The sequence below is a fragment of the Eucyclogobius newberryi genome, unplaced genomic scaffold (genome assembly GCF_026437365.1).
Source record: "Eucyclogobius newberryi isolate DKJ021-1_F unplaced genomic scaffold, fEucNew1.0.hap1 SCAF_19, whole genome shotgun sequence".
Taxonomy (NCBI): domain Eukaryota; kingdom Metazoa; phylum Chordata; class Actinopteri; order Gobiiformes; family Gobiidae; genus Eucyclogobius; species Eucyclogobius newberryi.
Genome location: NW_027315823.1, coordinates 23,192,225 through 23,206,862, shown reverse-complemented (window position 1 = coordinate 23,206,862; position 14,638 = coordinate 23,192,225). Strand labels below are relative to the sequence as shown.

General features: G+C 39.1%; 1 protein-coding gene across 2 annotated transcripts in view; it reads left to right on the top strand.

Moving 5' to 3' along the window:
- The window catches only part of LOC140365662 (membrane-associated guanylate kinase, WW and PDZ domain-containing protein 3-like), a 161,825-nt gene that overhangs the window by 114,139 nt on the left and 33,048 nt on the right, over window positions 1-14,638 (top strand). For both annotated transcript variants that reach the window (XM_072452215.1, XM_072452216.1), the window contains exon 3: window positions 6,037-6,156. In XM_072452215.1, coding sequence (XP_072308316.1) covers window positions 6,037-6,156 — 120 coding nt within the window. The remainder of the gene's footprint in view (window positions 1-6,036; window positions 6,157-14,638) is intronic.

Sequence of the window (14,638 nt, the reverse complement as noted above, 5' to 3'; positions counted from 1 at the left end):
CAGTTTTTTTAATTTTATTTTCCACTTTACCCAAAAGGAAAATATTACAAGAAAAAAAAATATTCTCAAAAACTTCCTGATTATAAATTTGATAGATTTTGTTTTTCTTACACAGATTGTCAGTTTTTACACATACAATTCAAACAATAAACTCTGCATTACTTAAAAGTGCACTATACAACCTTTCTTGGGGGACTATAATGTTACACTGCATTAAACATATACATCATGCACTCCTCTGGCACACAGCCGTCCGCTAATGCACAGTTGCCTAATGTGTCCTTGTATTATCGGGCGTATGAATAAGACTAATGCATGTTTCTTACACGTTGTCTTTACATCAACCAGACAAAGCGCTATTGGGTTTCATGCACATTTTTCCTTTACCCTCAGTCTAAGCACACATACTTCAGCGTCACCATAGCAACCAGGCCTAGGACATCTGCCTAACCTCTGTTGCACTTATTTACTCTATGCCTTATCAAGAGAGTGATCACAATGCTGTTATAGCTCCATAAATACATTTTTCACACTCCCACACCCTTGCCAGCATCAATCATTATCTAGTGCGCTATTCAGTGAGGACGTATCCAAGGGAACTTACTCACTCTATTCTGCTGTGTTCAGCCTTTAAATTCTGCCAATTATAAGTTCTTAAGCTTGTTTGTTGTCCGACTATCAAGTCAGTCTACCCCAGGGCAGCTGTGACTACAATTGTAGTTTACCACTTCCAGGTGATGAGTGAATGAATAATGTATTATAAAGCACTTTGAGTGTCGGGAAAGGCGCTATATAAATTATGAATTCATAAATGTATTAAATTACTTAATTTATTTATTAAATGTATAATGTTTTAGTATGTAACTTCTAAAACCATCAGTTACTTATCGCAGCTTTATTTTTTTATGTTTATATACACCCTAGTTAATATTTGAACTAATTAGCTCATATGAATGTTTAAAATAAAAATGTTTTGCCTAAAATGTTATTGCATGACTTGAAACTCATCTGCATTTATTGACACAAAAGTCCCTCAGTTTGCGTCAGAGCAGTAGTATGAACTCTGTCCTGCGATACCACTGAGACAGGAATAACTGCAGGACGGCTGGGCTTGTGGTGGTGTAGCTGCAGCAGCAGAGTTTAATATAGAATATTATACATCAAACTCTCCTTCTCTTTGGTCCTGTTGGCAGTGTGCTGACCTCACATTCAAGCTAATCAATTGTTACATGTACAAGTCTCAAGTATCGAGTCTTTTCATGTAATTTAATGTCACTAATGATTGCCCAAAACAACTGAAACCTGTAATTCTTGACTGGCCTTTTTATGTTTGACCGACCTGTGTTTTCTCTCATTTATTACCTCCTTTACCTGTGCGTGCATTGATCTTATGTGATTGTTTGGTAGAGGTTGAACCATGACCAGCCCTTTGCACTGCTCTGCCTCTGTAATGATCTACTCTTGTGTGAATCACTGTCCTAATGAGTGAGGAATGGGAGTTGCGCTGACGACGCCTCCATCACTCCTCCTCCATCACTCCTCCTCCATCACTCCTCCTCCATCACTCCTCCTCTTCCTCACACACTCGGTTTCTCTTGCCCTCATCTGGTCCAAGTTTAGTTCCAGGTTTAGTTCCAATTTAGTCCCAATTTTGATGATGAGTGTGTATGCCCCGTCCAGTGGTTCAATTTTGCTCACAAGTCCTAAGGTGGTTGGTTTGGTCCCAGCTTTTATCCGTTATGTTGTTCTTGTGTCCATGGGGAAGATATTTTGCCTCTTTCACAAATTTGAGAATTCTGGTGAAGTTTATTATTGTACTTGATGTGACATACATATGTAGAGGAAGTGCCACAAACAAGGGCCAAAATCGAAAACAGTTCTGACAAATAATGACAAATGATACACGATAACACCTTTGTTTTGTTAAATGATTGTTTAAACTACCAGAAAAAAAAATTGTGTGTAAATTGTCACAGCATTTTGGATGGAATGTCCCTTGATAACAGACAGAGGGATTCTGTTTACTCACAACTACTTTTAGTTTTACATTTTTCTTTACAAACTGCAGCTTGACTGATTTAAATACATTATACATGTCTACCACAGGGACTATTCCACCAAGCGAAGTCATTATTACATATGCACTTTCAGTATTGTGTTAGTGTCTGAGTGAATGGTAAATTGGTGGCTAGAAGCAGGGTTGACCAATTTTTATTCATCAAGGGACGCATAGTGAAGCCTAGACCATTAGGTGGTTGTTCTATTGTCTTTCAGGGTGCATTTACAATAGCCTTTTGATTTGCCTGGCTGGTTCAGTTAATTTGGGTAATTGTGAACGCACAATAAACTCTGATCCGGACCAAGGAAGAGAACTCTGGTTTGGTTGGCAAGGTCGGACTTGGTCCCATTGAATCAAAGTCTGGCGTGATTGGTCTAAATTTTGGACGCCAACTAACTAGAGAAAAGAACAAAACCAGGAAGTGACCATGAAAGTGAACTACGCTGAGCATGTGAGGCTCAGGATCTAAACAAACTTCTGTGTGAGATCAACAAAAATAAGGTTGGCTTTAACATGGAAAAGGTGTCCTATTATTTAGGCAGTAATAAGCTGTACAGGTAAATGTGACGATGCAAACTTATCAGAGATTTTGTTTATCACATTTTCATTACCCTGGGCATTCCGAGTGATCCAGGGCATTCAGCCTGGCTTGTATTCACCTGTCACTCACCTGTTCTCCTGACATGAACACACATATCCACGCCCCTCCTTGGCTGCAGCTCACAACCTGTGGTTCATAAGAATGAATCCAAACAGTGCTAAAGTCCCACTCCAAGTTTGTTCGAGTGACATGGATCAGGCAAAGCTCCAGCTTCTTCCTCATGTTTCCATGTCATTCCTTTGGCTGATATTGTACACAGCGCCTCTACAGGGAGGAGAGATGTATTTCTGCACCTTTGGTTTGATCGATAAAAGTGTATTGTGAACGTGAACCAGAGAACTCAGAGAAAGCGACAATGTTGCAACTTTGGTCCCCAATCAAACAGAGTCCTCTTCAATTTATAAATTATACAATTTTGGGGTGATTTAAAAGTATTTCACATGAGCAGAAAGGAGTTTAATCTGCATCTTCCATCATCGTTGCGCAACCTTTTTCTGTATTTATTTCGCTCTACAAGAAGAAGCAATTTTCTTATTGCAGTAAAATCAATACAGTAGTGGGAAGTTCGTAAGACAGACGACAATCACCAGGCCACAGCACTAGATTTTCAATAGACTAATACATCATAAAAAAGAGTCTCATAAATTAGACTCCTACTGTATTAGTGCCTAAAACATATTGCCACAAGAGGATTAACAGTGATTCCGTGTCAATTGCACTTGCCATAAACCAGACTGCTGGACACAAATTTCATATAAATGTCGTGCAACAAAGGCAGGATCATCTACTGTGTGTCTGTGTGTTCCCTGAAATGCCATGATCCATAAGTGGAATGTGGTGTGGGAGAGCCGGAGTTAATTTCCTTGATGTGTGACCTATAAGCTTAGAACACTGAACTATACTTGGACAGAAACTAATCTAAACTGTTCACGAGACAGAGCTGGTGTGGACAGTGAGAGAGTGCAGTTGGTTTTGCAGGGTTTCTGAGAAGGGATTATAGATTTAAAAATAATTTTAAAATCATCAATGTGTGTTCTTTGTTGAATAAAAGTTAATCAATGTCTTTCTTCAATGTTATTATTCAAGCTTAAAACGTTGTGTTCGACAGATTCCTCACAGTGGCACTTTGAGAATCTTTACAGCTATAAATACAGTAAATACAGCTGTCTTGTTGAAGATGGGGGATCAGGTTTATGGGATCTGTAATGAGCTTCCAATCATTCCAGGCTATGGAGGATGTGGTGCACCTTCCTTGTTGTATTACTTTATAGTAATGGCACATAATTTGAGTTGTGAGTTTGGTTTTCATGTGGTATTTGATTTGAATCGCCACCATCTAACATCTTATTCAAATGTGCTTCCTAAGGCTGCAGTTATTTTATTACTTGGTTTACGGATTCTTAAATTAAATTTATTGAACAGGAAATATAAATATAATTTCAGTTTCAAAAGATTTTTTCTTCCGGGTTTACCCAAAAAGCGAAAACTCCCGAAAAATGTCTTCACGCGCTCTCATCTTTTGACTTAATACCGCTTTTTATATTTCATTTTATGCTATTTTGCGTTGTCGGCTATACTTTATAAAAAATATATATATATAATAATTTATTTTATTCATATTGTAGAAATCAGGCAATAATCTAAGTGCGGCGGATCCGTAAACCAAGTCATAAAATAACCGCGGCCTAAGTACCGTCTTTAAAAAAAATCATGTAATTTTGTTTTCAAGAGAGAGTACCTTAAATGATGTTCTGTTTTCCCCCTGGCATTACCTTAAAGCACAGGAAGCCTTAATGCCACTATAGGACACTCCAGTCCACACTATACGGGTCTGACAGCTCAAATGATAGCTCTGGGACAGACTTGGCAGAAACGCAATTGTAGCGGAAGTAATTGGTCCACACTTAGAAGAGTAAAAAGAAAGCAAGAGAACAATGAAATATGTCCACAGTCATTTTAGTTAAGAGGAGGCTGCATTTTTAGGGTTGGTTGGTGTTCATTTACTGGATGTTTCAGTAAGTCAAATGATTGAGAACAATAAATTATGAAAGCTAAGGCAGGCACAGCATAGGAAATGGATAAATAATGATATGCTGGGACGTTGAGAGAGATGGAGTACTGCACTTCAATTTGGCAGAGTTGTATGCGTTTTTTGTGCTACTGACCAGTGTCCATACAATTCCCCTGTTTAAACCTGTATTTGTTGAAATTCATGGAAGCCATCCAGTTTAAAAATTACAAAACCCATATCATAGCCGATTCTGTGAGTCATCTCGCAGCAGGACTTCCCTGTCTCCGGCTCATAATCTCACTGTGGACTGTGCTTTGTCTCTGTGTGTGTTTGTGCTGTAGGCTTGGATTTACTGGGGCTGAGCTGAATTGAATGTGTAAATTGTTATTCTGAATGCAAATGAATATTTATAGTGGCATGTGTGATTCTCTGGTTGCGTGTTTAGATTGTTTCACTGTCTTCCTCCCGGGGCAAGCTGAGATAAATTCACTCCCGCTGCCCTCTCCTCTGTGACCCTGCTCACCATCCAGCAGCATAAGTGAATGAATGGATTTTCCCTATATCATAGCTTACAGTAAATTCCAGTGACAGGGATTACATGGGAATGCAGTGGCGATGCATCACGCAAGTAAATCTTGCTTCTTATTTGGTGTTGGTTCTTGGTACGGAGTGTACAAGTTTGGTGACACACTCTCTAATTAGCCTTGCGTGCAAAAGTGTCACAGTCCTGCTTATTTATTCATGGAACAGAGTTTACATAATGTGCATTCTAATATAATCATTTGGTGTCCATTTGTTCTGTGGAGATTCATGGATCAGATCTGCCACTGTAATAAATAGGCTGTGGTTCCTTCACATAAGCGGGCACCAAACTGAGATTGGCTTTGTGTCATTTGCATTGAAACTGCACATATATTCTGCAATAACATTTTTGGTTTGGTTTGGTTAAAAACATTGATAAAACATGTATATATATTGTAGGTAAGAAAATAGAAAATTGTTTGAAAAGGAGTGGTTAGAAGTGTAACCTTATGTAGACCCACTCCCGATAATTGGTACGATCATTTTATTATTACAAGCATTACAACTTAAAACTGACAAAAGAGTTCACTTTTCAATGAACTATACAATACTATTTTTCTTAATGCTTATTTTAATATTTATTTACCAAAACTTATTTATTATTAAAACTTCTCAGCCCTGTACCATGCAAGAACAGTAGTTTTTTTATAAATTACTGTGATACACTGCGTAAGATTCTTTTTCAAATTATTCCACAACCTCACCCCACAGATTGACAAACAGAAACTTCTCCTGGTGGTTCTCAAACTTGTGTTTTTAAATTAATTTTCTTTTTTGACCCAGGTACTACACGACTTCCTCGGGATGGAGAGGTTCCAGGGGTGGACTATAACTTCATCAGCGTGGGAGACTTTCGGATTCTGGAGGAGAGTGGACTTCTGCTGGAGAGCGGCACATATGATGGTAATGGAAACCTCACTGTACTGTTGTTAGTTTTAAATTGTATAAATATATTTTGGGGAAAAGCTTTTTTTATCAGATTTAATTTTGTGAAAATCTGATTCAATTAATTTGCTGCTATTTGTTGTGTCTCCTGGGATTCTAAGTAGATATCAAATGGAAACAGATTATTCATTGTAGGTCTAATGAATTGAATTGAATTGGGATTGCTTTCGTTATAGCATTAACAAAAAAGCAAAAGCTTCCAATGTTTTGGTAATCACACCTTCTATAGCAGAGGTGGGCAATTATTTTCCTCCGAGGGCCATATTCGAATCCAGGCAAATAGCGGAGGGCCGGGCCACGATCATTGGTGTGAAAAAAAAAAATCCAAAAAACTAAATATCAAATAAAATATCACTTTTCCGTCAAATATAGGCCATCGAATCTATTATTTAATTCATTTCACGTCATATTTATTAAGGATACAAGTGCAGACAGATGCCTGAGGGCAAAAAAAAAAAAAAAAAAAAAAAAAAAAAAAAACATTTAAAAAAAATATATTATTCGGACAAGCTTGGCGGGCCGGATTGAAAGGCCCTGCGGGCCGGATGTGGCCCGCGGCCCGTAGTTTGCCCACCCCTGTTCTATAGTATACCAACATGTGTTTAAAAGTCAAGTTCATTCTTACCATGTTTAGTTTTAGTGATTTTAGAGAAGAGTAGCTGCTCATACCTGTGGTTTTGAAACTTTTTTCACTCATCAGTTTATGGAGGAGATTATTTTGTACAGCGTTCTCTTTCTCTCTCCCATTTTGTAATTTAGAGCAGTTCTGAGGATTATTTGTCTTCATGCTTTCCACAACGTACAAGTATCAGAGCAGCTTACATTATACAGTACATGTCCGCTGCCACAGCAACACCTGGTGACCTTATGTAAACCAGCCCACTCCCTGATCCCAGTGGAGGAGTGCACACTTCAGGAGGTCCCGTCGGGGTTCTTACAATCACACCATCTTTTATTCATTGTATAAACTAAAATCTCCTCCTGCTCTTCCTCTCTACTTCCACACAGACACAAGCAGGAAGCTCATTGGAAAGTCCAAAATGCTGTTTTCAAATGCTCAACACCTGTAGTATCTGGAGACTTCAGCACAACACACAGAAAAATCTGGGGAAAATTCAGCACAATATCTATTTGGAACGTCTCAAACAAAATAACAAAATAGATTATCTTACCTGAAAACATTATCTAACTGTAAAATTATGATATTGCTAATTTCAAAACTACATTTCCAGCCATTTCAGGACATAGCTGTGTAATAAAGCCATAGGGCCAAAAATAACTATGTTATCATTCCGACTGAAGAAATTTGTTGCTAACAAGTTACATCAACAAAAATGCCCAAGGGCCCCATCAACATTAATGAAAGAATAAATATTCCAATTAGCAAATGTCATTGCTGTTTAATTTGTCTTTATATTTTGAGAGTTAATATTAGAACTGCCCCCCAAAGTGGAGGGGGCGGCAGATCTCTGGAAAAACATCAGACATCTCAGTCCAGAAAAGTGTAGTGCAGGAACAGCAAAGATACTGCGCCAAACCATTGAGCTCCCTGGCCTCTGGTAGAGGACCTGAACCTAGAAAAAAGAGACACACCAACCTGAGCACTGCCTGGATTGATTACCCTCAGCCAAATAATCAACATGACTGGCTATGGATACCGACTCAGGAATGGGGCAACCATCAGTCACGTCCTCTACATTGGTGACATCAAGCTGTATGTTAGCAGACATTGAGGACAGTTACAAGTACCTGGGAATCCCACAGGCAAATGGCAACCTTAAAGAGGTAACAAGGAAAGTGGCTACGGCCAAATACCTACAACGAGTGAGACAAGTCCTCGGAAGCCAGCTCAATGGCAAGAACAGTCCCGGGCAATAAACAGCTACACCCTGCCAGTGATAAGATATCCTGCAGGAACAATCAGTTGACCAAAGGAGGGGATACAGACCACAGATGTTAAGACATGAAAGCTCCTGACCATGCATGGAGGGTTCCATCCCAAATCCAGCACCCTGAGACTATACACTAGCTGTAAGGAAGGAGGCCGAGGACTAGTGAGTGTGAGAGCCACTATCCAGGACGAAACGTCCAAGATCCATAACTACATCAAGGACAAGGCTCCTACAGATGACGTGCTCAGTGAATGTCTCAGACAATGGGGAACAGAGGATGATGAGGTGCTGGACCATCATGGGAGGACACGCCCCTACATGGGATGTACCATCGGAACATAACTGAAGTGGCTGATATCACGAAATCCTACCAATGGCTAGAAAGAGCCGGTCTGAAGGACAAGCACAGAGGCCCTGATCATGGCAGCACAGGAGCAGGCCCTGAACACCAGATCCATAGAGGCCCAGATCAAACCAGACTACCAAACCAGACCCAAGGTGTAGGCTGTGCAAAGGGGGCCCTGAGACACGCAATTATATATTACTAATCTTGGTTGCTGTAAGACCATTGGATCTTTGTTTTCAGGAGTGACCTTTTGAAATGAGTCTAAAACACTCTTATAAAACTGTCTCTGAATACAGAAAGAGTCCTCTAAATCTCAATGTTTTTGTTATTGTTTTTTTTTCTTCAATTATAGCTGTCCTGGAATGTGACTGTCAATCTGCGCATGTTCACTAACAACCCCACAAACGTTATTCAAGATTTGGTCACAAAATAAAACTAAGATTTGACCATGCTTAATTTGTGTAACAACTAAAAAAAATACAGATTTCATGGAAACATTTTCAGTCAACTCTAATGAACATAACAATATTTTCAATAGCTCGTCCTATGTAATTTTACTCTCCAAAGTGAATGTACCACTCAGTTATCTCACATTGAATATCACACTTAAATAAGTGTGACTAAGTTGCACTTGTGAGGTGCTTTGTGAGACTATAAGTGTAGACATCACTTTCTAGTTCATCTCTGTCTTCATTGTATAATGTAAAGTTAGAAAACCCAGGGTTGTCCATGAGTTACCCTTCATCTGTGAGCTGACGTCAGCTGGGATTTCTGCCTTTTAATGCAGGGTCGACTATAGGTGGAACCAGAAAAATGAAGAGTGGAGTGGAGATAAGCACAGAGGTATGATATAGAGCCACTCAGATCCCAGCGGAAGCCCCTTGGCCAGCACAATTTGGCTCCGGCACAAATGTGTGGATTAGGTACTCAAAAACTTGGACACTTTCAGTCTGTGAGAGTCAAATATAGATGTCCCCCAGTGCACTGACGCAATCCCTCTACCTTTATTTCTAAACCCCTAAAACTGAATGGCTAATGGCACGTTTCCAACTCTGCTTGATGTCTGTGAATATGAAGTGTGAAGAAGTAGTATTTTGTAGCATAGTATAGCCAAACAAATGGCTCAGTTGGCAGAGATAAATTGTTATCCAATGAGATGAACAATTTATTTGAAGACATTTTTTTTTCAGCCCAGTTTTCATGCCTGAACGTTGCTCTCTTGCAGTCTTCCACAGAATGGTCATGTGATGTTGTTGACGCAGATTTGGTGAGGTCTTTCTAATGGTAGAGGCGCCATCTGCAGTCCGACTTCTTCAGAACAGTTTCCCTGGTGTGTGAGAGTAAAAAGGCCTCCTTGTCCCAATTTACAGTCCTGTGGGCATGTTTTCTATATTCCATTTGCCCTCTTAATCCAGCGACGGCATTTGTTCCATCTCAGTCCATCTTGTGGTTTTAATTTTTGCGAAGATCAGAAATGGCGGATTTGAATTGTTCCTGTTCGGCTTTGTCTTTTGTTGGTCAAGTGTACCAACTACCTGTAATGCTGACTTACAGTGAAATTATTTGAAGAATGAGGATTAATAATAAACCAAGCACTACAAAACAATAGTATGCCTGTTGGTGTTAAATGCATCAAAGGTCCTCAGAGTCCGAGATGGCATATGGCACTAACATGTCCAAGATGTACTTTGGTGCTAGGCCATGGAGAGACTTGTACACAAGCAGAGCAGCTTTAAAGTCTATTCTCTGAGCCACAGGAGCCAGTGCAGAGACCTGAGAACAGGACTAATGTGATCATACTTCCTGGTTCTAGTCAGGACCCGAGCAGCAGCGTTCTGGATGTACTGCAGCTGTTTTACAGCTCGTTTGGAGAGGCCAGTGAGCAGGCCGTTACAGTGGTCTAATCTACTGGAGACAAATGCATGTATAAGTTTCTCCAAATCAGTTTTAGACAACACGTTTTTGGTGTTTTTAGATGTAAAAGCTACTAATGTTATTGATTTGATGTGGCTGTTAAAGTTCAAGTCTGAGTCGATTGTAAACTCTGATTGTTATTTTTAGATTTCTAATAGAATTCCATACTCACCTTTCACTCTCTCCCCACTGCTCACCTTCTATTCTGCTGCAGAACCACAACACACTGCTGATCTCTCAGTGGCTGTCAAAGTTCAAATCTAATCAGATAAAGGTGCCAGATTTACCCAGTTTACTTGCAGCGCCGCCTATTTCCCTCTCCCTTAGACAGAGGGCGATAAACAAGGCCGGGGTCTCTGGGCTGATTTGGTCATGGGCACTGCTTCAGAGGTCACATATTTTGCTGTGAAAAGCTAATGATCCTATTTATGAGCCTACAATTAGTAAGCTGTGATCAAAGTATGGCGCTAATAGGATTGCGTGGTGATAATAATGGCCTTGCTAATTTTCCCAAATGGCTTGCCTGAATGTTCATTATAGTAATGGTGTGTGTCTTACCCCTTTTTACAAATTTCCCAGGTTAGTGGATTATATGTGTAATTTTACCTTGAATGTGCAAATTTGCAGGCTTCGGTTTTAATCAACCTTTTATCAGTTAAAGCTGCTCAGTGACATTTTTTGTTGCAAAATAAAATATGTGCTTGCCTCTTGACAGATTTGACCCATAACTCGGCCTAAAAGCGTCACCTGCTTGTCTATATGAAGACTGACACATTTAACGCCAGACTGAGGCATTCCAGCCAAATCAGTAACATCACCATGGAGACAAACAGATGGCAACCCCTCTACCATAAAAGTTGCATAGATAGTGCTCGTCTAACAAAAATATTTACTGTATGTTATTTTATTTTTTATGTGAAATTGTAATGAAATATGGCAAAAATACATTCTGAAAACATATGATTGACACTTTTTCTGCGCAAGTTTGACATTACTTGCTGTTTCCATTGCCAAAACCACCATTGTAACAATTTGGTTGCATTTGGAAAATTCTTTCATCCATTAAGGATTAGATTTTTCTATAACTCCATTAAGAGAGCTCGAATGACTCTGCTCAGCTGTTCATAGATATCCATGTTGATGCTTCCCTCCTGTTCTTTTGGAGAGTGCCCTGGTTGATATGCCTGGTCCTGACACCAGCCGTCTGTGCCAAAAAACATCCAAGTAATACTGGCTTGGGTTCTGCTCTCTGGACTTTTGTCTGGGTTCAGTGTGGGTCAGTCTCTGAACACAGAAAAGAGCATGCAGATAATTACTGTGTGGACTGGTGCAATGACGGGTAAGACTGTAGGGACCGCTGCCAACAAAACAAACTGGAGCTCACGGAGTACTCTAATCTGTTATTGGGTACACAGGTTTACGATGGTACAAGAGTCACTCCAGATTTGCTGTTTGAAAGTTTCAGTTTTCATATTGGGTTGAACTATGTCTAAGTGGCTCTTGCTTTTATTGCTGTTACTGCTGCTATATATATATATATATATATATATATATATATATATATATATATATATATATATACTGTATTTGTATAGTTTATATTGACATAAATGTATATCTCAAAGTGTATATATGTATTTTGGAATAAGCTGATAACAATGTCATGTTGTGTTAATACATGTTTTTATTAATTGAGGTTTAGTATCAGACAAATGTGAAACACTGTCAAATTACTCACTAAAGTGTATAAATATCAGCGTACTTTACACGTTTTTTCTTTTCAGGTAAAATTTTGTTTTCTTTTTTTTTAAATTTATGGTCATTTTCTTGTGCAACTATAGTGCAAATACTATTCCATAAATATGAGCCCAAAGCCATAGAGTCTCAAGAGTGTACGCATAAATAAGTGAATAAAAGTCAAGTCATCTGGCAATATAAACCTGTTGGTCAGTTAATTTAATGACAATGAAATGATGGGGAAAAGTACATACAGTTGGGTCATTTCGTATCCTCCACTAAAGGCCCATAGTTGCAGAGATGCTTCAGTATGATAAAATTATTTCGTTCTTTCTTCCACAGTCATTTAACATATGAAAAGTTAATTAGAAAAAGACAGTTATCTAATTTGTCTCAAAGATATTTTCTTTCATGTTATTAATAACAGTATTGTTGCAAGGATTTGGTCAAGATGGAATGAAATTATATTTTTATTGCACTTAATTCAGCTTTTGAAAACAGCTCAAAATGGCAAATGGCACATAGAGAAAATACCTTAAATACTATTATTTTCAGCAATAACAACCTGAATTGAACTCTTCCAGATAAAGCATAACATCTCGCACAGACTCTCCCTCCAAAAAATAGGTAGAAATATCTAGTATGAGTAATACAACTATTTATTTGATAGTAGGTGTTTTATGCATTTTGTGCTGTTGATAATGCCATGGCCCCTTCACTTGTTTTGGACTGCTTTCATAGTGCTCGTTTTAAATCCACCAAATACATCAGTCCCTCTCTACTTTTTCATCAGTTAACTAGGAACAGATATAGTTATGAACTGCAGTGCATGGCAGATGGATGGAGTACACAACTCATTCTCTTATTGTATGGTTGAGTCTATTCATGATCTTGGCAGGCGAGATGAAAGACTGTTCTTGACCTTGTGTCCATTATGCACAGTGCCCTTGACAACAGGAGCTTTTTTTCATTACCCGCGGCAGATCCCACTGGCGTGACATTGCTTGTGTGCGGTTTGAAAGGGGGAGACTTCCTGCCTCATCAACCTTCTGACATTAGGATCACCAGTCGGACAGGCCAGCTCATCAGCTCTCAAGTCCTCCTTCCATTTATAATGCAGCTACAAATCTTTACTGTTCTCTTGTATAGCTCTATATTTGTGGCACGTTTTTCAGAGGCCAAGAGACACGTTTGTGAGTAATTAATCACAAAGGTAGCGACTGCTTGATGAATGTCAGGGTATGGCAGCAGACAGGCAGAGGTATTAGCCAGCGTATCCAATCTTGCGCCGGTCTGGTGATGCCACCCCTGCTAATGAAGCCATCTTTGACAAATGCGGCAGAGTGTCACTTGGTAAACATAGAGAGGAAAGAGGAGCATGGGGGCAGACTCAATCCAAGCCTCCTACTCCTCCCTAACCCTACGGCTACCTCTGGCACAGCCCGTAATCTGCGCTGCTGAAATGCAGTTCAAATGAAAACACCCAAGAGGATAAATATATAATAGAGTTCATAATTATGTGGGTAGGAATATTATGGTTATGTGGTAGGGTTGTCAAAAATATTTGTAGAAATCTGTGAATTAAACTAAAACTAGTGTTTTAGTTTTAGTTTTATTTGACCAGGCAAAACATTAAGAACAAATTCTCCAAGTTTGAAGTTTCTTTCCAGACCCTTCTGCATTTTAACAGAATGTGAGGCTGACTAGCTTTTCAAGCAAGTCAGCCTTGTGGCTTAATATAATTGTTTAGCTGTGGTGGTGGTGGTGGTGGTGGTGGTGGTGATGGTGGTGGGTGGTGTTGTAAAAAAGACAAAAAAAACCTGGAGGTAGTGTTGGCCTCTGCCCATGAATCTCGATTATAAACTACACCGTAATTAGATTGCTATGAACTCAAATTATATGAAACAAAATATGTCACTTCAACAAAAACAATTTGATCCATATCTGAGATTGTTAATCATTAGCAGTTATCTGCTAATTAGTTGTGTGGCTATGTATAATGAAGTATTAATTACTTTTGTTGGTGTGTCGTATATTGCCAAAATGATATGTTAGATTTATTCAGCTATTCTAGTGGAATTCATGGCACAAGATCTGAGCCCAAACAGAATCTCTACAGATCCATTCATCTCCGGATTTTCCATGGGGTTTAGGATGCTCGACTTTGTTGGCCATGCAGGGAAAATCTTTATTTTGTGGCCACTGCAGCATATCTTGCCAGGAATATTCTGGTCTTAAAACATAAACATACATTTATTGTGTAAATACACTCATGTAGCCTTTAATCCAGAACGTTGTTGCGTTTTTGCCCTCTAATGCTTTGTAGTAGTGATATTTCTCTGCTCTGGATTTTATCTGGGCATTGTCAGCTTTTCCTCTTTGTAATGTGCTATAAAAAGACACCGTAAGTGCTGCTCTTACACCGCCTTATTTGTGATGTGAGCATGTTCGTAGTTAAGTAGATCAAAGATGCATAATACCGCGGCTCCATTTAGAAGCTTGGGTCCAAATTATATGAAAAAGAGTTTACGAGGCTAATTGTATTTCTAAA